The following is a 24,351-nucleotide window of genomic DNA, read 5'->3' on the forward strand; positions in this document are numbered from 1 at the left end:
TTTTCTTTTCTTTTCTTTTCTTTTCTTTTCTTTTCTTTTCTTTTCTTGTCTCTTTTTTCTTTCTCAGAGAGGGAGAGAGAGACTCTTAAGCAGGCTCCATGCTCAGTTTGGAGCCCAACTCAGGGCTTGATCTCACAAACTGCGGTCACAACCTGAGCTGAGATCAAGAGTCAGACACTTGACCGACTGAGCCACCCAAGCGCCCCTGGTTCAAGTTTTTTCTTTATTTTTTTTAAATTTTTTAAAATGTTTTTATTTCTTTTTGAGACAGAGAGAGACAGAGCATGAGCAGGGGAGGAGCAGAGAGAGAGGGAGACACAGAATCCGAAACAGGTTCCAGGCTCTGAGCTGTCAGCACAGAGCCCGACGTGGGGCTCAAACTCACAGACTGTGAGTGAGATCATGACCTGAGCCGAAGTCGGACGCCCAACCGACTGAGCCTCCCAGGCGCCCCTCAAGTTTTTTCTAATTGTTTTCCTTGAGAGAAAGTGGAAGTAAATGTATTTCAGTCTTTTTTTTTTTTTTAAGTTTATTTATTTTGAGAGAGAAAGCACGAGCAGAGGAGGGGCAGAGAGAGAGGAGCGAGTGAGAATATTGGAGTCCAGTGCTCAAACTCAAACTCAGGAACTTCGAGATCATGACCTGAGCCGAAGTCAGATGCCTAACCGACTGAGCCACCCAGGCACCCCTCAGACCTACTTTTTTAACCAGAAGCCTCTCAGAACTTCTTTAATGCTGCCTTGTAAGATCTCTTTCTAAACTAGAATGTGAACATCCTTGCCTTCCTATTCCAGGCAGCACATATGCAGTCTCATGAGTTACCGAGTTATGCGGTGGGGAATACACTCTCACGTCTACCCTCAGTGGCCACAGGCCGAGCTTCTCTTAGTTCCTGCATTAGGGTCTGTGCCCGCTTCTGTTCGCCCCCCTCTTGCCCTGTAGCTCCTGCATACTTGCTCCTTCTGAGCTGTTCTTTGAGACGCCGAATCCTGTGTTGAACTTCTAGATGAGCACCAGTCGGCTGCCAGCCATCACCCGGCGGTTCTGAGAACGGGGTGTATTGGCCGCTAATGCAGGGTCCTGGGCACAGTCTTTCTGGGGGCTCTGAGGCCTCCCTGCTTCCTTGGTTCGCAGGAGAGTCTGGGCTGGGGTTGCTGGGTATGTTAGCGCAGCCTTACCTGGTTTTACCTGCTCCGTGAAATCCTTTTCTCTCATCTCGTGTGACCAGAAGCAGAGGTGGGGAGGGAGCAGAGCGGGTGATGCTGGGGTGTCTCCAAGACCCCTTTGGATGGAGGGAAGCCTGTCATCACTGCCCGGGGGACTTCTGTTTGAAAAGAATACACCGCTGTGGCCTCTTCGTAAGGAAGCACCCACCCCCCAGTCTTATCCTGGGTACAAATCTGGGTTTTTACCTTTGCTCTCTTTGAGCAGCGGTCGGCAAACTACTCCTGCACGCCTGATCAGCCCCGTGCCTGTTTTTGTATGGCCCACAAGCTAAGGTGGTTTTCTTTTTTTTCAAATGGTTGAAAACAACCAAAAGAAGTCTATTCATGATACATGAAGATTTTCTTTTTTTAAGTTTGAGAGAAAGAGAGCTCAGGAAACAGGCAGAGAGAGAACCCCAAGCAGGCTCTACATTGTCAGCCCAGAGCCCGATGCAGGGCTCGATCCCACAACCGTGAGATTGTGACCTGAGCCAAAATCGGGTTGGATGCTTAACTGACTGAGCCACTCAGGCACCCTGATACATGAAGATTCTATAAAATTCAGATTCCGGTGCCCATAAATAAAGCGTTCGGCACATAGCCACACTCCTTTGTGCATCATCCGTGGCTGCTCTCGTGCTGTGGTGGCAGCACTGGGTAGTTCTGATGGACTTTATAACCCACAGAGCCTCAACTGTCAGGCCCTTTAGCAAGAAGGTTTGCTGACTGGTGTCTTAGAGGCTTAGGCCTTTCCCGTAGGCATTTTGTAGTTGGGAGTGATGAAAGGCAAAGGGGGTCAGCATGATGATTTCTTTTTTTTTTTTTTTTTTTTTTGAGAGAGAGAGAGTGAGTGCGAGTGGGAGAGAGGGGCAGAGGGAGACGGAGAGAAGCTCAAGCAGGCTCCACACTCAGCGCTGAACCCGACACGGGGCTCGATCCCACGACCCTGGGATCATGATCTGAGCGAAAATCAAAGAGTCAGACACTCAACCGACTGAGCCACCCAGGCGCCCCCAGCATGGTGATTTCTGTCTTGACATTGACGGAAATCAAATGACGAGACAGGTCAGATGAGTGGGGCCTTCACACGTTAGACCTTTTAAGTTCCTTGAAAATAGGTGTCAAATCGGTGCCATGTTTCTTCACCTTCGTTCTGAGACGACACAGAAGGTTCCTTTATGAAGCGGTGTGGGGTGGGGACAGCTGATGTGCTATGGGGCCTCAGACGTCAATAAATCTACCTTCTCCTTCTTTTAGGGCTGACAAGTCGATCCCACTGAGCAACAAAGGCCAGCCGAGAGGACCTGGTAATGATTTCGTTTATGGGGTTCACTGCTGCGTGGTCCGTGGGGGCAAAGCGGGAGGCATTTCCAGCCGTGCTCAACCCTGTGTCGGGCCCAGCAGCCACCCTGCCTCTCACAGACGGGGCTGCTGTCTGCTGTGTCCTGTGTCTGGCCCCTTCTGATGGGGGCAGGGCAGGGAGGCCCCAGCAGGGATCTAGAAATCTGCAGAGGAGCTGGCGGCCTCTGTCCCGCTCTGTGACACTCACATGCGCTGCACACTTTACAGAGACTGATGGAAGTCACATGGTTCTTGGGCCTTTAGGGGACTTTTCACTCTGTAGATGAGAAAATCTCAGGAAAGCTGCCTTTCAGACATGACGCTGTGGCATTTATATTGTTTGTAACTCGCTGGTCACCACTGAGGGCATATTGTGAAGTTGATTCATTTTGGCCCTCAAGCAGTGGATCTCTCTGGAACAGAAGCTCTGGGTCCTCTGTCCAACAGCGCAGTCCTCCAACCCCCAGCCCCCATGCCCAGGAAGTCACAGACCGTAAGTGGAAGGGCCCCTCCTTTCCTGCCTCTTTGCTCTGGCCAGCAGGGAGCGGGAGAGTCTCCAAGGAAACCAGTCTTGCCCTCTTCCCCAGGCGGGGCGGAGGGGAGGCTTCTTCCTGAATCTGGACGGGACACGACCCCCGATCCGCAGTCGCAGGGCTCGGCTCCTCCGGCACGGGCACCGGGCTGCCTCACCCCCAGTTCTCTGCACTCAGCTGGGGTTGCTTCCCTGTCCTGCGAGCCTGGTAGAAGGTTCCCCTGCCCCTGAGCCACACGGACCTTCCCGCCCTGACACCCGTGGGCTCCCGGGCCTGTTGGGTCAGGAGCCCTGGGACCAATTAGAAACAAAGCAGCCGCACCCTCCGCCCCAGGAGCTGACGCCTCCCTGCCACACTGACCTCTCCCGCTTCTCCATCCAGACCAAGTTAAAGCCCAAGCGGGTCAAAGCTCTCTATAACTGTGTGGCCGACAACCCAGACGAGCTGACGTTCTCTGAGGGGGATGTGATCATCGTGGATGGGGAGGAGGACCAAGAGTGGTGGGTGAGTCGGGGGTCTGGGCCCGGGGTGTGGCTGGGAGGGCAGAGGTGAGTCCCGGCCCACCTGGCACGAGAGGTCTGCTCGCAGGCGAGGCCCTCTGCCGGTGCATCCTCAGCCCTCAGGCCCGTCTGCCCCCCACCCGTCTCTCCCGTGTACACCCCCCCTTGGGCGGGCGCCGGGGGCCCCCCCCCCCCCCCCCCCCGGTGGGTTTTCCCACGTGAGGGCCTGAAATGAGGCCGTGAGTTTAGAGCCGGTACGATCCTCCCCCACACTGGGGGTCTGTGGGGGAGGCGTGTAAGAAGCCGACGTGGGGGCAGAGCCCCTGGGTGTCCCGTCTGGGTCCCGAAAGGAGTGGTGACATCCAGGTGGGAGCAGGAACAGCAGGAGTGTGGCGGTTCACCTGGCGACCCTGAGAGACCAGACCCCGCGCTCCACAGACTCAGGGACGCTGGGCCAGCTTGCCCGTGTCGCAAAGCCTCTGTTCCTGAGCTGCTGCTGTGTGGCCGGCCTGCGCCCGCAGTGTGGGGACCTGAACTGACTCCCTCCCGACTGCCCCCAGCCCCCAGCGCTTTCACACTCGTGTCCAACCCAGCACGAGGGTGGGGCCCCAGCCGGACAGTAGGCTTAGCCCTCTGGAAAATACCTGTTCATTTCAGAACCTGTGGAAAATACAGAAAGGTATAAAGAAGGAAATGCTGCCCATACTCTCACCCAAGTCTCATCAGTTGTATTAGGGTGATTTTCTTTTAGACTTTTACTTATCTCCATAATTTACCTTGTTCTTACTTGGTGTAGAACTTCTGTAATTTACCCAGAGTGAAAATAAGTGAATCTGTCGCAGCCTTCGGTAAATGCTTGACTACATTTGAATAGAACCAACCACACGTTTGCCACTTTCTGGGACTTTGTAACTCACAAGCTTCTGACACTCAGTTTCTTCATTAAACAAAACAAAACAAAACATAAAGGCAATCGGGGGCAGTAGTCCGCCGTCCTGCCTGCCCCCCAAGAACGCCAGGGCCCTGGGGACTGTGCTTCTGGGCCGACACCTGGCCCACCCGTAATAGTCTTGCTTACACAGCCTGCATACCCCGCAGTTGACCCTTGAACAACGTGGGTGTGAACTGCGTGGGTCCACTTACGTGGGGAGTTTTTCTATGTAAATGCAGTATAGCAAGCACTTGAATGTATTCTTTACTCCTTATGATTTTCTTAACATTTTTTCTCTCTAGCTTTATTGTAAGAACACAGTATATATGACACCTGTCATATTGAAAATACGTGTTAACTCACCATGTATGTTATCTGGAAGGCTTCTGGTCAACAGGTTTACTAATAGCAAAGATTTGGGGGAGTCAGAAGTCATAGGTGGATTTTCAACTTGGAGGGGGATGGCTGTGGCACTTCTAACCACCCCCCACCCCATGTTAAGGGTCAACTATCTTTGAAACATGAGTGAAAGAAAAGAGGAAAAACAGCTTAGATGTCTGACCCAAGTAATTCTTTCTCAGAAGAAATTCTTAACAAATCTTCCCTTTTTTTTTTTCCCAAATGCTATATGATGTCCTTCGAAGGTTCCAACATTTAGAATTTTTATAACCACCTGAACTTTTGTTCATTTCAGATTGGCCACATTGACGGAGATCCCAGTCGCAAAGGAGCATTTCCTGTATCATTTGTGCACTTTATTGCTGACTGAATTGCTACTGAACAAAAAAACACTTCTTTTAACGCTCGTTATGTTCCTGTTTTGTTATTGGCACCAAAACTCTTGCCAGAATGATCCGTTTCATGAAATGTATTGTACGGCAGCCCACTTTCTCTAACACCGCTCTTGTGTTTTACAAACTCAAAGGCAACTTTACGTGTCTAAATGAATTGTTTTTATAATTTGTGGTTTTCATGAAATACTGCCATACTTTTATTAGGAAAAACTGAATTTCCTAAAAGGTGAACTGAGAAGTTATTTTAACTACATAATCGAGACCCTCAATCTACAGATTTAGCCGAACCTAAAAGTTTGAGGATTAGAAATTCTTCAGCTTCCCTTGGCCTGCTTCTAGAGTCGGTCACTACAGTTGTCTTAGGTTGGCAAACTTGCTTTAGAAGTAGCCCAGTCCTGGACTGTCTAGAAGAAATGCTATCAGTTCACCTTTAAAGACTTTTTTTTTTTTTTTTTTAAAGAAACCTTTAAAGAGTTCCTTTGAAATCCACCCAAGGCTTAGCTAAAGCAACTTGGAAATTTACACCTTAGCGTTGTACTTTCCAGCCCTCATCTGTGAGGTTGCAACTATCACTGTATTCTGCATGTGCGTGTAGCCTGTTGTGAACAATCCTGCTTAACCAAACTACCCGTGGTTTATTACGGCATATGGTCATAGCGCTTAATTCAGTTCCACGTTAGAGAAAACTGCATTTCCTGAATTTGGTTGAAAACTAAGGATGATGGATTGCAAAACAGTCCTTTAAACTAGTCTATATGCTTTAGGTGTCTTGGAACTTGCCTTCTTGACCCTCCTCCGTCACCCAGCTCGAGTACCGTGGCGCAGACCCCACTGTGTTCACACACACTTGCTGTTTCCTGTTGAGTGTACCACTGCCTTCCCTCTCCAGCTCCCCAAGAATGTTTACGCGATTTAGTGGCTTGTATTTATACACTATACCAACAGGAATGGTAGTTATACTGTCTTGAAATTGAATCTGTCCATTTGTAATCAAGAGCATATCCGAAATTTGTAAGTCCCGGGTAATACTCCTGAACAGACATCCCACTGTCACTGCCAAAACCCATCACGTCATTCTTACTGGGGGTGGGGGGATTAGGTTGTGTATGACAAACCAAAATTCATGAGTTTAACGAACTTGATTATCATACCTCTATTTAGTAATCGTGAGTATAAGATTCCTGATAGGAATATTGGACATTGTGGCACTCTCTGAAAATATATAGGCCTATAATGCCCACTCGGATTTTGACCAGAAGTGAAGGGAGAAGCTTAGGTCTAGGCTTGGAAAGCGAGGCGGCGATGTTTTCGTCGCACAGTTACGATGGTACATTTGATCGGAGCAGCCTGTCTTTATTAGGCAAGACTCTTGTAAGTGCAGAGCTTTTTTTTTTTTTTTAATTATTAATTGCATTCTACTTTTTATTGTTTTTATAAAGGATAACAGAACAAACTGGAATGTTTTATGATGTGGTGTGGCAACTGCTTTTTGCCTTTCAAAGTTCCGGGTAAAAATGTTAGATCTGTAATTAAATTTGGTTGGGTTTTTGGTGTGGTTTTTTTTGTTGTTTTTTTTTTTTTTTTTTTTTTGGTTTTTGGTTTTTGGTTTTGTTTTGTTTTGTTTTTAAAGCACTACATGTATTTTCACTAATTGTTCATCTCTGTCGTTTGAACCCTTCATTTGGTTAATTCCCTCATAGATTTAAGAAAGTAAACAGGTATATTTTGCACAGTGCACTTCTTATGTATATTTTAACACAGTCCTTTTGCATTCGTGTCTTATAATCAGCCTTTTGACTACTTGGTGCCAGCTTTATAAGGAATTAAAGTTGATCCTCACTGACATTCAGACACCAGTCCCAAACTAATCTATCAGGTTCACTGGTACAGAAATATCTAGGAAATATTTTTTCCACTCGGCAATTTGGTGGTGCTATTGTGCAGTCGTTAACATTACTCTTGCCAGAGGAGAAATTCTAGTACCTTCCCTGCTAACATCCTTTCCTAGTTCTTTGCTCTTTGCAAATCAAAAAACAACCTGAGAGAAAGGAAAACATTGTAGATATCTATTTATATTTGAAGTTGACGCTTCACGAACGTAGCTGCGGGACGCTGGCATGTCGTGTGCCGTTTTCCATCAGACGCGACTTCGAGGGATGAGGCCCCACACGTGCACAGACTCCCAGCTCCCGTGTGGTCTGCTGAGGGGTGGATGGTGTGGCATGCAGCTCGGAACGCTACCTGAGACAATGATACTCCGTTCATTCGCTTGATTGCTCTGATCTGGTTGCAGCGCAACTGTATATATTGTATAACCTAAATCAATTCTTATTTTCGTTGTCCTTAATGCAGTGATTTATAATTAGAGCATGTTCAGTAAGTTGGCTCTTCCCGCAAACTAGTCATTTGACTGGAAAAAAATAAAACACCTGTAAATGGACATAGTGTTATTTTTAATGTTTTTAATCCTTTAAGCATTGCATATTAAAATGGTCCTTTAGAAAAACCCACCAGCCTCCTGTACATGAGATTCTTTCTGTGCTGTTTAACACACGCGGTGATCTCTTGTCTGGGAACGCCGAGGTCGATGCTTTGGTGTTCGAGCACGTCCTCCTGATGGTGCACCTTCACGGTCTTACTTTTTGTGTCGTGAGCTGGCAGCGCTGCATCGCTGTTCCAGACCAGGTGACCGGCGCTCCCAGCCGGCGGGGGGCCCACGTGCCGCCCCGGGGACAGTACGTGACCTCCGTGGAAAGCGCTCCGTGCTCGCCACTCACTGAGGGCACTTCTGTGACGCTTAGGTGTTAAGCTCATTTGTTTTAAAAGCGAGAGGGGAGGTTACTTTTTTAGTCGCAGAAAGCGGACAACCTCGTTGAGAGTTAACTCACCGTAATAAGACACATTTTAATAGAAAAGCAAATGATCAGTATGTTACACACCGCATTTCTTCGCTTTCACCACTTCCTACTCCCATAATAGCTCAACCCTGCAGACTGAAAACCACCGAACTCCCACACGAAGTCAGCTTCCACTTGATTGCAGAATTCAGGATTTCTCAGATGTTAATACGGAGTCAAAAGCGGTGGATAAAACTTTGCAGATGGCTTGTGCTTGCTCCTATATTAAGTGAAAAAGATAGAGTAAGAGACTCTGTCCATCTCTTCCTGAATTTCATTTGACCAGCAGAGGTACACATCGGACCCTCTTAACACCTCTCCTAAACCTGCACGTGTCATGTGCCCCCTTCCTGCGTGCCTTTAGAGAAGCATGCGTGGTAACTTGAAGCTGGCCTTTGGGAGGGACCTTGATGAGTCCGGAAGACAACAGGGACAGAACAGGAGGGGCTTCTGCTCAGGAGGGCGCACCGCTTTGCCCACCGACCTTGTGACAGCCCCGACCTCGAGATCCCCGCCGGACAACTGCCCGCCCGTGGCAGGTCTGGCCAGCTGGCTGACCTGGGGCCAGTCACCCACACTACGCCAGGTGTCAGGCACGGTGGGTGGCATCTCTTTGGCCTCTGAGAAGACCGTAAGCACGCTGTGGTTTCACCGTCTCGTCTGATGAATGAGAGACTAAGCAAGCCAACTTGAACCTCACCAGGCTGTGGCACTGATAAACCCAGAGGCTGTATTCCTCATTGCTGGCATCTGTGGTCTTCAGAGCCAGCAAGCTTCTTCCTGCCCCCAGACCATCATCGTAACACACCATCCGGATGATTAAATACAGAGCGTGCCGATGCAGGACATCCTACGGAAGTCAGGAGAAGGCAAGATGGTGACTGTGTTACGGATGTTTTACGTACTTAATTTTCCGTGCAGAATCGTGAGGCTTTACACAGACAGCATGGCTATGGATCTGGCAGAAAACAGTTATATAGGCTTTTCACCGAAACGGACATTCCAGAATGTTCAGTTAATGGGGCAGTTTGCGTTCAGGGTTATCCCTTCCTACTTAAAATTCCAGAAAAACAGGAATAAGATCTGAGTTCATGAGCCTCTTCTCTATGCCAAGCTTCCAAGCTGACATCTGCCCTGAGCTGGCATGAGATCCTAAGTTAAAAACGCATTAGGGGGGGCGCCTGGGTGGCGCAGTCGGTTAAGCATCCGACTTCAGCCAGGTCACGATCTCTCGGTCCGGGAGTTCGAGCCCCGCGTCGGGCTCTGGGCTGATGGCTCAGAGCCTGGAGCCTGTTTCTCCCTCTCTCTCTCTCTGCCCCTCCCCCGTTCATGCTCTGTCTCTCTCTGTCCCAAAAATAAATAAACGTTGAAAAAAAATTAAAAAAAATTAAAAAAAAAAAACAACGCATTAGGGGCCAGCAGTGTGGGGTGCTGGTGGGGCCCTACCATACAGGAGGAGCAAAAGGGGGTCTCCGTTACCTCTCAGAAATCAGTCATTTTTTTAAGACCAGCTGCCAGGAACATTTACCAACCAACAATTCCACAAACAGCAGAGAAAACTACAAGTAGCCCCTTCCCAGCCTGCCTCCCAGATTCTCTAAGAAATGTTACTTACATACTGATCTGATGTTGACACTTTTATACCATACTTGGAAACTCCCATAATAAATTCTTCCTCCAGAGGAACGAAAGGCAACTTTCCATCTTGCTTTAAAGTAAAAATAAATTACATGGTCTACATTAACAATTATGTCACATTCCTTAAATCTCATTAGTCAAGTTTAGCTTCTGGCCATCACAAACCCAAACCCTTTTAAGAATGCGGGGTAGGGGCGCCTGGGTGGCTCAGTCGGTTAAGCGGCTGACTTCAGCTCAGGTCACGATCTTGCGGTCCGTGAGTTCGAGCCCTGCGTCGGGCTCTGGGCTGATGGCTCAGAGCCTGCAGCCTGCTTCCGATTCTGTGTCTCCCTCTCTCTCTGCCCCTCCCCCATTCATGCTCTGTCTCTATCTCAAAAATAAATAAAACGTTAAAAAAAAATTTTTTTTTAAAGAATGCGGGGTACACAAGGGGCGCCTGGGTGGCTCAGTCGGTTGAGCGTCCGACTTTGGCTCAGGTCATGATCTCACAGTTAGTGAGTTCCCGCCCCTTGTCGGGCTCTGTGCTGACAGCTCGGAGCCTGGAGCCTGCTTCAGATTCTGTGTCTCCCTCTCTCTCTGCCCCTTCCCCAGTGGGGTTCTGTCTCGGTCTCTCAAAACAAAATAAACATTAAAAAAAAAAAAAAAAAGAATGCAGGGTACACAGTAGCCTGGCAAGAATCATTCTCCAAAGAGGCAGAAGAAAAACTTTCACCAGGATTTTGTTCTGTTTTCACAGTTCACAGAGCTGAGCAAAATTCACATCCATTTGTCTTGACGTTAATAATTTCAGTTATAAACTGAAAACATTTCTCACAGGTCCCAGGGATGCTTAAACGTTTACATCAGAAAAATAAAGCTATTGGGGCACCCGGGTGGCTCAGTAGATTAAGTGTCTGACTTCAGCTCAAGTCATGATCTCATGGTTTGTGAGTTCAAGCCCTCATCAGGCTCTCTGCTGTCAGCACGGAGCCTGCTTCAGATCCTCTGTCCCCCTCTCTGCCGCTCCCCCGCTTGCATGCACACACTCTCTCTCAAAAGTAAACACTAAAAAAAAAAGTATTTAGATCTTAAATCTATGTTTTTAAGTTTATTTTGAGAGAGCGTGCGTGTGTGTGAGAGTGGGGGAGAGGGGGAGAAAAATCCCAAGCAGGCTCCACACTGTCAGCACAGAGCCCAATGTGGGGCTCGAACTCATGAACTGCAAGGTCATGACCCAAGCTGAAATCAAGAGTCGGATGCCCAACCAACTGAGCCATTCAGGTGCCCCTAAAGGTATTTAGATCTTAAAATACTCCAAGCTTATGCTGATGTCAGCACACGAAACCACCAGGAAACAGCTGCAGGAAGCACGTTTCAAAGCCACTTTACACCCTTCCCAGCTGTTAGGTAGGTCTGGGTCCCCCCCCCCCCCCCGCCATGTCCCAGGGCTTTGAGCTTGATGAGCAGATGACACCTGATGGTTTCCCTAGCAGATTATCCAGTTCTATCCTAAGTCAGAATACTGCCTAACTTGTCTTCTGCACAACTAACAAGATAGCGTTGGCATTCAGTAGATGTTCCGTGCCGTAAACGTTTGTGTGGAAACATTTGCCTACGCTAAGGAAATTCTGATAAAGAAGCTATGTCTGCATGCCTCCATTCTTGGCTCCTCGCGTGGTTCTAGTAACCTCCTGCCAGGGACCTCTCACCGTGGGCTTCCTGCATTTCAAGAATCAAAAGATGGGATAATAGCAATGCTATTGTCACTGATGGAATTTTGACAAGCCCAGGGTGATCTGAGAAACTTAGCGGTCCTTATCAGAATGAAAATAATCCGAGTCCACTTCTGGGGGGAACATTAGCCATCCTTCAGTACGATACTTGGACTGGTTGTTGCTTGCACACTTTTGCAATGACGGTATCCCAAACTGAACGCTGGGGTTCTAACTGTATCAGTCCAGACTATCAAGAGGTCTCTGTTAGATGGCAAATTAGATTGGCTTATTCCCCTCAGACAGAAGAGACTTCCTGTGCTTTCCTGAGGACGTGACTTTATTTACCAGACCAAACATCCCTAGAGTAACCAGCACTCTCTGAACTGACAGAGGAATCTTCCACTGTGGTAATATCCCTTTGTTAAACACAAAGACCTGTGGCTCCATTTTGTGGAAATTCGGGAAGCAATTTAAGTCTTTTGGTTCGTCCACTTCCACACTGGCAAGGGCACAGGTTTTACAGTATTTTATGCACTAAGTGTACATCTTTGATTTATCTTAATTTTTATCCTTAATTTTCCTTCATAATTATTTTGTCTAAATCTTCTTGACTAGGGTATGTTTTTTGTTTTTTAATTTGAGAGAGAGTGTGCAAGCAGGAGAGAGGGGCAGAGGGAGAGAAAGAACCTTAAACAGTCTCCACATTTAGCATGAAGCCCAACATGGGGCTCGATCCTGCAACTCTGGGATCATGACCCAAACCGAAATCAAGAGTTGGATATTCAACCAACTGAGCTACCCAGGCACCCCACTGACTGGGATGTTTTTGAAACCCACTTCACCTCAATTCTTGTTGCAAACAGGGTATTCGTTGATAGGTCAACACCACTATGAGTTAGATTATTCAAAGAGCTGTAACTAGTTCAACGGAAATACAGTAAGGTTTGCCAGACTGTTTGAAAAGACAAACTTATGGTGTGTAACCAGTCACGGCACTCGGCTCCTCATTTAAATGAGGAGCTCAGTCAGCCCCAAGAACGTAAAAAGTGCTGTTTTTTGAAGGAAAGAACTGTCCCTGTTCCCTTGAGACTCCGTCCTACACACCTTGTACCACCTATAACCACAGTGCTCAGTAAACATTGTAACAGTGATAAAAGCAGGGAACATTTTCTCCAAAGCCATGAATTTATTCTCTAGAATGTTCTAATATTATTATTTTTTTTTTTTTTTTTTTTTACCTGGGCAACATCTATATAATTTATCAGGTCTAGGGGCCCTTCAAGACTTTTCCCTTCAGAGAATTTCAGTTTCTCAATGGCACCAACATATTTTATTCGAAATTCTGCACAGGTATCTGAAGTGTTATTGCTTTGTCCTAAAGGGGAAAGAAAAATTGTTAATGGTAAGACTTCAAAAGAAATATCTGCGTTACAGGGTATCCTCAACCCCTTTGCAAATAAAAAACAGACTGTCATCAGAACTTCACCATTAATGAAAATAAAAAACTTTTAATGCAAAATTATTTGAAGTAATAGGAAAGAACTTGGAATTTCACTAACCGTTTCCTCAGTGACTCATAATATACTAAACATAAAAATCTCAACAGGAATAAACCAAAACACAGGAGAAAAATAAATTGTCAACTAGATAATGATTGGGTACCTTCATGACACGTTAAAATATTTAGAGTTTTTTTTGGTTTGTTCTTCCTCTTTACCATATTAACTATTAATTTGCTTTCCCCATTCAGCAAATCTGGTCTACCGCTACCGGTCAAAAAAAAAAAAGAAAAAAAAGAAAAACCGCAATTTTTTTTTTTCATGTAGATGGAATAATGCCAGACAGGAAGTCCCTTAACATTAACAGATGTTATGTTACACGACAGATGGCATCAGGCTGCAGAACCGTGTGGGCTGGAAGATCTAGCCAGTCCCAAAATTACCACAAAGCACTACGTAATCTTCCACGTTAAAGGAATACTACGTGGTTACTTTCAGGTTATGTTTATGTAGAAAAAGATGCCCACGTTTTTAATGTTTTTAAGACATCTGGAAGTAAAAATAATAGACCTTACGCTACCATAAGCTCTTTTACATCCTATGGTTCCTGCCTTCATCCCACCCCTCTGCCATCCCCACTTTCATAGACCGATTAGTCTCTGATCCTGAAGGGAAAAGTAGAAAGAGTGTAGACAAAATACATATATATTTTTATATTTCCAGTTAGACTGTAGCCGTTTATTGGCCTGGATGAGAAGGTACCTTTTGATTTCTCAGGAGCTACTAATTTCAGGTGGCTGCATAAATGTTTTGGAGACTGACAGATGCTACCCTTCCAACAGCAAGATGCTTCTCCCACGGCCCTCAAGCAAGTTCATTCCAATAGAACTCACGCTTTGCCACCCCATGTCCTGAAAAGCTGTTTTGAAACCCCTAAATTGTTACCATGCTATTTTTCACACGTGTTTGCTCTAGAAGCCATGACGAGCAGATCGCCCACGTGTGCCAGCACCACCAAGGCAGTGGCTTTTGCCAGCCATTTCAACCCATGTCCCACCAGATCTTGGGCCATTTCCAAACTCTTGTCCAAAATGGCAGAGGAGAAAAAAAACAAACAAAAAAAACCCAGCGCACAAGAATTCGTTGTGCTACCCCGGTAACACTCTGTGAATACCGGTTAAAAGCCTTAATAAGTGGCCCAACTCTTCTCCGTACCTGAGCTTTTGGTAGAATCTGTATCGAGGCTGGCCACGGTGCTGGATCGTGAGAGCCCGCCAAGGCTGGAGTCTACAGACTGAGAAATAACAAACAAAAATGGAAACAAATTAGAAGCACTGTCTTCTCTCAAATCCTCTAACAAACACTCAAATTACTTCTTATAGTTGAATCAACACATACAAAAGCAGGTCGACTATTCAGGCAGGTCGAATGTGACAGATTGTTCTAAAGACAAATTCTATAGCAAACTTCAAAAAACAGGTGGTCCCAACTGCTCCTACCATAACAGCATCAGATAAACACGGTGTGGACATTCCCAGTATACACCACAGCCGTTACACCCGCCTCCTTGTAAGACACCTGGTAGTTAGGTCGTTGTGTGAAAATCTACGCCTTGCTTTCACTTAGTTTCCACTGACCCCAAAAAGAACCCGGTGCAGAAAGCAGGCAGGGAGCATGATCCCGTATCATAAATGAGCAAAGATACCCAGCGGGGTGAAGTGATTCACCCACGGTTACATCTAGAAAATACCCCAGACTTCCAGTCGAGAGGCCTAATCCCCGTTCCCGCGCCTCTCCAATTACTCTGACGAGGACGTGGCTCACGCGGTCACGCACAGGCCGACCGGCAACCAGAGCACAATTCTCAATGTGAATTGCAGAGAAAACTCAATGAAACTGTTAAGCAAAACACAAAGCATCATCCATGTTAGCGTGGTCTGTTCTATAGAATCGTACCCTGGGTAGGCTTCATTTCGTTAGAAATGGCGTTCCGTGAAAATCCCTGATTCAAAAAATTAGCCACTGTTTTTCACCTCAAATCAAAGTGAGATTTTAAAAGTACAACGTACTCATATTTTTTCCGTGTTCGAGAAGTGAAATCGAGGCGAATACGTACAGGGCGTTAGGGCAGAACGTACAATGAGAACAGAGCTGTAGGCACAGAGACGTTCACCGTAACGTTCCGTGTGGGACTGAAAACTGGAAAGAGCGTACACACTCAGGGTGGGGGGAAGGCAGCTGGAACTGAGATGTTACAACTGCCACAGGGCGGGCGGTCACCATCATCTTGGGGCTCAGGCCCTCACTCCACGGCGGGTGGCCCCTTCCGCACCTCTCCGGGCCCCACCGGCCACCTCAAAGAACCCGTGGCCCGGAACCAACATCTCAGGCCATTAGCAGGTTCCCTCTGGAGTCCGCAAAATCCGAGCTCCGGTCTTGCTCTGCCCGAGCAGGTCAAGGCCCCTTTATCCGCTCTCTCATCGAGAGAACGACACTGGGACGGACCAGATGCCCAGGCTGGGGGCCCCGCACAAGGGCTGCAGAGGTAACAGTGGGAAGCTTCTCGATCAGCCTCAGTTCAAAACCCTTCAGGGAAACAGTCGATTTTTCCCACTCTCGGGCAGGATTCCGAAAGACGTCAAATTCCTGTGCCTCTGGCTAGAAGCCCACCGGCTCAGTGAGACTCCCGAGTGGCCGTCACAGGGTCTTCCGCCACCAAGGCGTGGCCGCACGGGCTAGCGCAGGGCTCACCTCCCCGGGGGCGGGCACCTGCCCACGTTGTGCCGTGGGTTCCTCTCCCACCCCACCGCGTGCCTGCACTGAGCACACTCGTCTCTTTCGAACCGAGAGCTCGGGAGGGGGTGGAAAAGGTAGCGGTGAAACCGAGAAACACAGGCCGGTCCCGGGACGGGGACTCAGGCCTCTGAGGCCCCTTTACAAACCACATTCTCACTCTCTCCAGAGCCCTAAACGTGGCATTTGCCTCACCATCCACCTAGCTCAGCGGTAAGTGAATAGAACTACAGTTACGTACACACAACCACCGATCCCAGAATTCGAGAACTCCGGCCCCCCGACTGCCTGCAATTTCTATCATGTAAAATGCTGCAAAATCAGTGTTTCACTGAGACTGTTCACCCGTCCTCTGTCCCAGCTGGGTTCGGGCATGGAAGAGTCTCGGCAGATCTCCACAACAGAACGGAGTTAAATCGAGCGCGGGATGATGCGTCTCTGGCACCGACAATGGATGTGAAGACGCGCCTAGTCCGAAAAACACCGGCAGCTGTGCCGCGGTTGGTACCTTCGTGCGGTGCCAGTGAGGACAGACAAGATTCTCCCCGCTTTAGGATTCTGTTCCTACGTCCGCTCCCCCTACCTTGCTCTTAGTACTGATTTCACTGCTCTGGGAACTGCTGCTACTGTGCCGTTTTTTGCCTTTCCGAAACATTTTTCACCGTCGCTCGATGCAGAGGAGCTCCCCCTGGAAGGACAAACGGTAGTTAGTCACGGCAGGAGAAATAACCTCCCGTCACTTTATGCATCGCAGGAATAAAGATCACCAACTCCTTCTGGGTTCTCTCACCGGAAACGAATATTCTCCTTCGACCACGGAAGTCGGAGGCTGCTGTTTCGTTCTTTTTTTCTTTTTAAATTTGAAAAATCTGACGCAATGAACCAGAAGGACAGAAACCTTCCTGGCCTATCCAGAGGCATGAGAAGCATCGTTCTTAGGAGTCACACACACACACACACACACACACACACACACACAGGGGCGTGAGAAGCATCATTCTCGGGGGTCTCTCTCTCTCTCACACACACACACACACACACACACACACACACACGTCATCTACTCCTCAAAACACTCAAGTGCCTCACCGCTCTTTAATCAGTTCAAGACCTTAGTAAAACATGTGACGTATTAGCTGACCAACCAAGGCACTGAGATTCAGCTGCTGTCTCAGGGTCACATCCTGTGAATGGTCAGGCTTAGAACAGAAGCCCAGAAATGCGCACTTTTCTCCAGGTCTGGAGCGAACTTTAAGAAAACACTGACATAAAAACATTCCAAGGTGCCAGCTCTCCCCTCCGCACTCTCGTGAGGCCAAGGAAGGAGGCGGCCTTGAGTCTTCCAAAGTCAGTCTTGTATATATCTTTTTCTTAGGTAATAATTAACGCCTTGGAAGCAAAATTTATACTTGCCTGTTTCACAGGAGCACATCTATTATAGTTGAAAAATTGCTAAGTAACCTGCATGGCAATGCTTCATAGTTCACATGCTTCCAAATGCATCATGTCACTGTTCTCACAGCAACCTGGTGACACATTCATTTGCTCCAGATGTTGTTTTAAGGGTTTCCCTCATCTGTGCCACATATTATGCTGGGGGCTTATAGAAGGTAGGTTATAATCTGCATTTTATACATGAGGGAACTGTGACCCATCTTTCAGGAGGATTTATGAGTAAGATAACCTAACCAATTTTTACTAAGGACTGGATCCTACCAAGGGAACAAGGGAATCTGCTTACGGTAGAACGAATACTATTTTATGGTCTTCAAAGCTCCCACAGACGGCCGTGTGCACAGAGAGCTTCCTGTCATTCCGACATGATCAGTTCTTTTCAGAAAAACAAGGTACCTGATGAAGGAACAAGAATGAATAAATCGTGGGGTGGTCACTGAATGTCCCTGCTCCCATGAGAAGTTTCTCCCACTCTATCTGGAGACCTCATCATTCTCAGGCCACTCACCAGTGTCTGTCCTTAGCCCACTTGCCCAAGACTGAGTTCCCAGCCCAAGCTTTTTCACTAGCCCCATCATCCAACTTATTTCTACATTTTTGATTCATCTGTGGAGTAGCAAGAAAATCTGATTCGTTCATTCATTCCTGGGTACCCAGTGAGCACCTTTTAGACGCTGGGGCAGTGAATAAGTCAGGTAAAGGCCCTGACCTCAGGAGGCCCATTCTCAGAAAGATGAGACAGACCAACAAGAAAACCGAATACACACACATTGTTAGGAAAGAACTGTTATGAGTGAAATGAAGGCAAGCTCAGGAGACGCTGCTGATGGAAGGAAGGGTGAGCACATTGGAAAAAGATGCTCCGAGGAAGTGAGCAATTAGGAGACGTGAAGAAGGAAAGGAGGGTGGCCGCACAGGTGCGGAGGAAAAGCAGTCCAGCAGAGAGCAGGGCAAGTGCAAAGGTCCTGAGGGCACATGTCTGCTGCCAGGAACAGCGAGAGGCCACCTTGGCTTTCACGGGAGCAGGAGGGAGAGGGACAGATGAACAGAAAGGTGCAAGGGGGTTTTGCAAACCACAACAAAAGTCTGGGGGTTAGGTTTAACAGCAAGACTCCAGAGGCTGTTAAAAGGCAGTCAAGTGATAGGATCAGACTTCTGTTTTAGAAAGATGCCTGGCTGTGGGTAGAGAACTAGCCGCAGAAGGTGTAAGTAAAAGGAGGGAGACTAGCAGGCTTCTGAAGATCATTTGCTGCCACCGATCACCTTGCATTCATGGGACGCTTTTCAGTAAGAACAAGATGGCAAGAGAGCCTTATTCCAAAGTCTGCACAAACTGGGTTAACCTAGCAGCATAAAGCACCATGTTAGCAGTCTCTGATAAGTCAAAATATTGCACGGCACGTTTAAGGACATTATATCTTGTGTGTGTGTGTGTGTGTGTGTGTGTGTGTGTGTGTATGTTTCAATATACAACTATTTTAAATATGACTTTAAAATGAAATTTTATGCCATCCCTAGTGAAATCCTGAAGCATCCCTTCAAGTCCCTGGAATACTGGAATGCTTTGGAAATCGGCACACTGGCACAATCACGCCTTTGCTGCTCCTTAAGACTTTCTTTCCACCACCGATTGAGAAGCTGAGGGAGGGAAAGGCACTTTTTAAAGTCTTTGATATCTGCTGCTATTTTGATGCATGTTCTGGAGCAAATTATTCTTGTCTCTAAATTATTCACGCACACAAATGAGGCCAAAGATACAGATTGTCACTTGGATGCTCCAAACTTACCAAATGCAAAAAATGGCTGAAGCAAACCCTTCACCTTCCCTTCCGTATCTGCTCTGCTCCTCTCCTCTCCCGTTCAGTAAATTATTATTATTTCTGGTGGAAACCAGGAAGTCATCAACTCCGCAATGTCCTCCAAGCCCCACCTCCAATAAAATACCAAGATCTGCTGAATAAACCTCCTGAACCGTTGGCTCATCCACACCTCTAACAGGTGCATGCCATCACTAGGCCGCTGCTGGGTATAATCACTCTTTCCTCACCTGATGAAAGCAGTGCGTCCCCAACCCACAGCGAGACACAGATGCACAGAGTTTGGCATGCGACTTAAGGAAGGAATTCATGTCCCAACGGGACTCCTTGCCACTTTAAAGCTACTACCAACCTCCAGCTAAAAAGATTTCTTTAAAACTCAAATCTGAGGTCAATAATGTGCTTAAAATCTTTCACTGGCTCTCCAAAGTTAGAGAGAGTGGAGTCAAAGCTCTTGGCCAGGACATGCAAGGTCCTCCGTGACGGGGGCTCCTATCGACCTCTCCAGTCTCGTCTTCCACGACCAGCTTCACAGGTTCATCTCGAAGGAATGCAAAGAGCAGGCACACAGCTCCCTGTCTCCATGCTTTGCTCCTGCCATTCTGTCTGCCTCAGACGCCCTTCCATCTTTTTATTCATTCAGCTAACTTTACTCACCTTTCAAGACTCTGTTCAGGCTTCTTCTTTACTAGAAAGCCTCCTTCGGACCTCCAGGTTGGGCTAAGGGACCGGCACTGCACAGCTTGAGCACACACCCTGGTCACAGCATCAGCCGGCTATTGCCCACTTGGAACTATCTTACTCTATCTTACTTGGAACTCTCTCAACTGTGAGCTCCTCAAAGATGGGGGCTAGGTATTTCATCTGTGTACCCAACGTCTGGCACAGACTGGCAAAGGACACGTTTAATGAACTGAAGAACCTTCTCCCAGATACCAATTTCCTGTCCTGAACACCTACCGTGTGCCGCCCAGTGCTGGGCGCTATACAAACCTGTAACCCTCGCTACTGACCAGCAAGGCTGCAGTATCACACAGCCCCTTCCAAATGAAGAAGCCAAAACTCTAAGCGTCTTGCCCCAGGTCGCTAGGCTAATAATGGGTGGGGCCAAGTTTGGAACCTAAGACAGACCCGACCGCCGAAGCTCTTTCCAGACCCCACCCTGCTTCCCACGTAGTCCGCACTGTTGTGTTGCGCCTGCCACGTGCAGGTGCGCAGGATGAAAGCAAACAGGACAGACACCACGCCGGCCCTTCGCGGTGGGGGAAGGGGGCTGGAGCCATGGAGAAACCAAGAGGAGCCGGCACAAAAAGCGCTCCTCACGGCCCCACAAAGCGGAGTCCGACTCCGGAAGCAGCCCCGCGGCGGCTCCCACTCCCGTCTCCGTGTCCGACGGGACCGATCCACACACGACACCTGCCGTCACAAGCGCTGCAGTCCCACCCCAAACAGGAACCTGGCACCTGGGGCACCGCATCCTCCCGCAGGCCCGGGCCTGCTCCTCCACTCCCGCCGCCCGCTCCGCGCCACCTGGGGACTTGGGTCCCCGGCCCCGGGAAGGCGGGTCCCGGGGGAGACCGCAGCCCCCGCGGCCCCACCCATCCGCCCTACCGCGGGCCTCCCCGCCCGCACCGCCTTCGGGACCCGCGTTCCCGGCCAGGCTCAGTCCGGGACCGGCCAGGGCCCGGCTCTCACCTCACAGCCTCTGGCCCGCCCCTGGGGCCGCCTGCGGTCGGGGTCAGACGCCCACAGCCCAGGCAGCGGACACTGGGGCAGCCACTCCAGTTCGAATTCCAGTGCCAGCTTTTCCGGCGCCCCAGGCCCCGCCCGCCGGGCCCCGCCCCCAAGGCGTCGCGCACGCGCAGAACTGACCCCGCCCCAGGTTTCCGGACTCCGCTGAGGGGAGGAACCTCGCGTCCTGGTTTCTCCGACCGGAAGTCGGGGGGAGGAGCTTAGTGTCGCGGGCGCCGGAGGGCCGGAAGTTGTGCCCTGGATGGATGGGCTTCTCCTCCCTGTGGTTCTCCGAGGTTCTGCTTCCAATTTAGAAAGACTCCGTGACCTGATCCTCAGCCCCGCTTCGCCTTCAGACTTCCGAGATGTCTGCGATTCCTGCTGAGGAAAGTGACCAGCTGCTGATCCGACCCCTGTAAGGGACCAGCGCGAGAGGGAATGAAGCCACGGGCTGTGAGAGGCGAGGAGGGGTAACCGGATGTTTGGCCGCCTCAGTCGCCCGCCCGCACGCTCGCAGGCCTCGGGAGCCTGCTCTTGGTCCGCAGTTGCGGGCCAGGCCTCTCGGGCTGAAGGGGTTTGGAGAACTGTGGATCGGAACGGGCCTGCTAGGTTGAATGGGACTTTGCTTTTTCTTCAGTCTCAGGGGAGAGTGTGTGGGAGTTGGGGGCGGGAAAAGATGTCTCTTTGGGCCGCTGGGCGCTTTCCTAGGCGCTAAAGAGTGGAAGCGGCAATGCAGATGACGGCAGGATGAGACGAGGACCTGGGTTAAGCTCTGGCAGGTGTGAAGAAGAGCCAGATCTGTTTCTTACGTTACCTCCAGGACTTGACATTTGCCAGGATGTGAAAGAGGAAATAAATGAGCTCTGAGTTTTGACCTTCTGACTTCAGACCCCAGCAGAATAAGGAAGGGAGAAAGAGGAGAAAGAGCAGAGATGTGAAGGACGAAAACTCAAACCTTAATTGTCCACGAGAGAAGGCTAGTCTTTGAGTGGAGCTGGCCTTCTGCCAGAGAAACACTTCACAGATCTAGAATGCTGCTTAGAACTTAGACAAAGTGGAGAACTTTGTCCTAGAGATGAGCGGTTTGCGTTCACAAATGCGTGTTTAGGTAGAAGTTAGCATCGCATTAACTCGTGCACTTTTCAAAAGGTAGACGGTGTCTCTGCATCCATCCAGTAAGGATTCGCTGAGCACCTACCGGAGACATAACAGGTTCCCCACTGCTTAGTTCACGCCTGTCCTCTCTTCCTGTGTTCAGCGAACACTGAGCAAGCGTCAAGCATCACACTAGGCACTAAGACAGCGCTGAGTTAACTGAATTCACTGTTTTGGTAGGAGTAGCAATGCAAAGTGAAAAGTTCTGGAGAGATCGTTTGGAACAATAGGAGACCATTACTTCGGGGTCAGACGTGGACTTCAGTCCCTGCTCTCATTTGCTAGGACAGCAGCCTCACTGAACCCATTTCTTCACGTTTAAATAATATAGCAACACATTGCAAGGACTGAAGCTCATAGTAGGTGCTCAGTAAATGGTAACTCTTAGAAGAGTCCCGATAGGCATTGCACTGAGTGCTGGGAGACTACGGAGAAGGGATTTCTAACAAGCTGACAAGCAAAACCTAGCTCCCATGTCCTGGCGGATGCAGTGTTGAGTCCTAAAGAATAAGTAGGAATTAATGACCGGTAGAGTGTAGGGCAAGGATGTTCCAGACAGAGGAAGTGGCCCATGTGAAAAAGAGTGGTCACAGTGTGTGGCTGGTTTCCTCATGGCTGTGGCTGAAAGATGAGCTGGTGAGGTGGGAGAAAGGCTGTCAGAGACCAGTTTATGAAGGACTCTGTATACATACTAAGGAGTTTGGGTGTTTGTCATGTCAGTTCTAGAGAGCCAATGAAGGCTTTAAGCACGGATGAGATACAGTGGGAATTCGGCTTTAGGAAGATCGCTCCTAAGGATCTTCTCGCTTTAGGAAGATCTCTCCTAAGATCCCTCCTTTAGGAAGACCTGTTCCAGCAGTGTAGCAGATGAGTGAGTTCAGTGGAGGGAATCCAGGAGGAACGTAATGGAAATAATCCAAGTAAAAAGCAGTGAGGGCTTGGCAGGAATGAGATGAGCATTGAATGAATTGGAAAGTAGGTTTCAGAGAGTAAGGAGGTGACATCTTTACAGCTTTGTAGCTGATCAGATGTATTGGAAGGGGCAGTTGTGGAGAGGAGTGTTAGGAGGTCTTGGGTTCCTAAGCCGAGCAGCTGGTAAGGGGTCGTGTTAGTCACTTGAGTACAGGAGCTGGGGCAGTTCTGGAATAAAGGTGGGAGTCCTGCTGTGTTATAACAGCTTTATTGAGATACGATTTACATACCATACGGCTCATTAAAAGTGTACAATTCAGTGGTTTCTAGTATATTCAGAGTTGTAAGACCATCAGCACTGTCTAATTCCAGAGCATTGTCATCATGCCGAATATAAGCCCTGTACCCATTAGCAGTCACCCCCATGTCCTCCCAACTTCCCCAGCTCCTGGCCACCATTACTCTGCTGTCCTTCTCTACAGATTTGCCAATTCTGGACATCTCACTTAAATGGGATCATATGTAACCTTTTGTGACTGGCTTTGACTTCTTTCACTTAGCCTTATGTTTCCAAGGTTTATGATTTGGAAGTTTTTAGTCATTCAGCAAGAATTTCTTGAGATTTACCACATTCCAGGTGCTACAGCTAAATAGTGTAAGAAAGACAATGTCTCTGCTCTTAGGGAGCCTTCATTTTAATAGAAACAAACCGTAAGTAAGTGGATATAGTAACCTCGCGTTAGTATAAATGTTGTGATAGGTAGAGTTGTGCGAAGGGCAAAGGAGAGGAGGTAGTCAAGAGGAGGCCTCAGAAGGTGACATTTGGACGGAGATCCAGATGGTACAAAGGAGCCAATCGTGTCAACATCTGAGGGCAGAGCATTCTAGGGAAAAAGAGCAAGGACAAGGGACTTGAGGTGAAGACGAGTTTGGCGTATTTGACCATGAGGTGCCTGTGGGATTTGCCAGTAGAAATACCTAACCGCCTACAAGTACAGACTTGGAACTCATCAGCATGTCACACGTGTGGGACCGAAGATCACGGAGCCTGAGAAGAGGGCCGAGGAGAGGCCCGCGCAGTGTCAACGTGTGAAGTGTGGGCAGAGGCCTGTGAGTGTAGGGAAACTCCAGAGGAAAACCAGTGAGACAGAGGAGAGCGTGACTCAGAAACACCAAGGGAGAAGAGCCCAAGATCCCAGGCCGGCTTGAACGGCGAGGAGCCACCGAGAGGCCAGCGGCAGGGAGTGTGCGGGGCTCTCAGGAGGCGGCCGCGCAGAGAGTGGCGTGGGAACCGAGGGGAATCAGAAGGGAGGCCTTTTAATGTTAGGGTGAGAACGCCGCAGCAGGTCTGGGTCGTAATGCAAAAGTAGGCGGGAGGGGAGGCGTCCAGGGCCTCCGGAGGACAGAGCGTGCAGAGCGGACATCCGTGGTGGCAAGGTCAGCCTTGGACAGAAAG

General features: G+C 48.7%; 3 protein-coding genes across 10 annotated transcripts in view; 2 read left to right on the forward strand and 1 right to left on the reverse strand.

Moving 5' to 3' along the window:
• ASAP2 (ArfGAP with SH3 domain, ankyrin repeat and PH domain 2) overlaps positions 1 to 7,744 on the forward strand; it is a 120,294-nt gene extending 112,550 nt beyond the window's left edge. Inside the window, exons 28-31 of the mRNA XM_040496907.1 lie at positions 2,463 to 2,512; positions 2,948 to 3,039; positions 3,461 to 3,583; positions 5,205 to 7,744. Of these exons, the coding sequence (XP_040352841.1) occupies positions 2,463 to 2,512; positions 2,948 to 3,039; positions 3,461 to 3,583; positions 5,205 to 5,279 (340 nt within the window). The 3' untranslated portion in view covers positions 5,280 to 7,744. The remainder of the gene's footprint in view (positions 1 to 2,462; positions 2,513 to 2,947; positions 3,040 to 3,460; positions 3,584 to 5,204) is intronic.
• A 432-nt stretch (positions 7,745 to 8,176) lies between these two features.
• Positions 8,177 to 20,934, reverse strand: ITGB1BP1 (integrin subunit beta 1 binding protein 1). Of its 7 annotated transcripts, none has more exons than XM_040496024.1 (8): positions 20,793 to 20,934; positions 17,567 to 17,676; positions 16,409 to 16,513; positions 14,248 to 14,326; positions 12,772 to 12,908; positions 9,817 to 9,909; positions 8,902 to 9,051; positions 8,177 to 8,421 (listed from the first exon to the last, which is right to left on the reverse strand). In XM_040496024.1, the coding sequence occupies exons 3-8, from the start codon at positions 16,478 to 16,480 to the stop codon at positions 8,350 to 8,352; spliced, it is 603 nt and encodes a 200-aa protein (XP_040351958.1). In that variant the 5' UTR covers positions 16,481 to 16,513; positions 17,567 to 17,676; positions 20,793 to 20,934; the 3' UTR covers positions 8,177 to 8,349. The 7 variants fall into 7 exon arrangements, with proteins under 7 accessions (XP_040351958.1, XP_040351961.1, XP_040351959.1 ...); XM_040496027.1 differs by lacking the exon at positions 20,793 to 20,934 and adding an exon at positions 20,709 to 20,732; XM_040496025.1 differs by lacking the exon at positions 20,793 to 20,934 and adding an exon at positions 20,561 to 20,675.
• A 110-nt stretch (positions 20,935 to 21,044) lies between these two features.
• CPSF3 (cleavage and polyadenylation specific factor 3) overlaps positions 21,045 to 24,351 on the forward strand; it is a 39,858-nt gene continuing 36,551 nt past the window's right edge. Inside the window, exon 1 of one of the 2 annotated variants that reach the window (XR_005797100.1) lies at positions 21,045 to 21,243. Coding sequence is in view for 1 of the 2 variants with exons in the window: in XM_040496020.1 (XP_040351954.1) it covers positions 21,194 to 21,243 (50 nt within the window). In the remaining variant the exon portion in view is untranslated. The remainder of the gene's footprint in view (positions 21,244 to 24,351) is intronic. The other variant, XM_040496020.1, reaches the window with a different exon arrangement.

This window comes from Herpailurus yagouaroundi, unplaced genomic scaffold, assembly GCF_014898765.1.
Source record: "Herpailurus yagouaroundi ecotype Mexico unplaced genomic scaffold, PumYag 188, whole genome shotgun sequence".
Classification (NCBI taxonomy): Eukaryota; Metazoa; Chordata; class Mammalia; order Carnivora; family Felidae; genus Herpailurus; species Herpailurus yagouaroundi.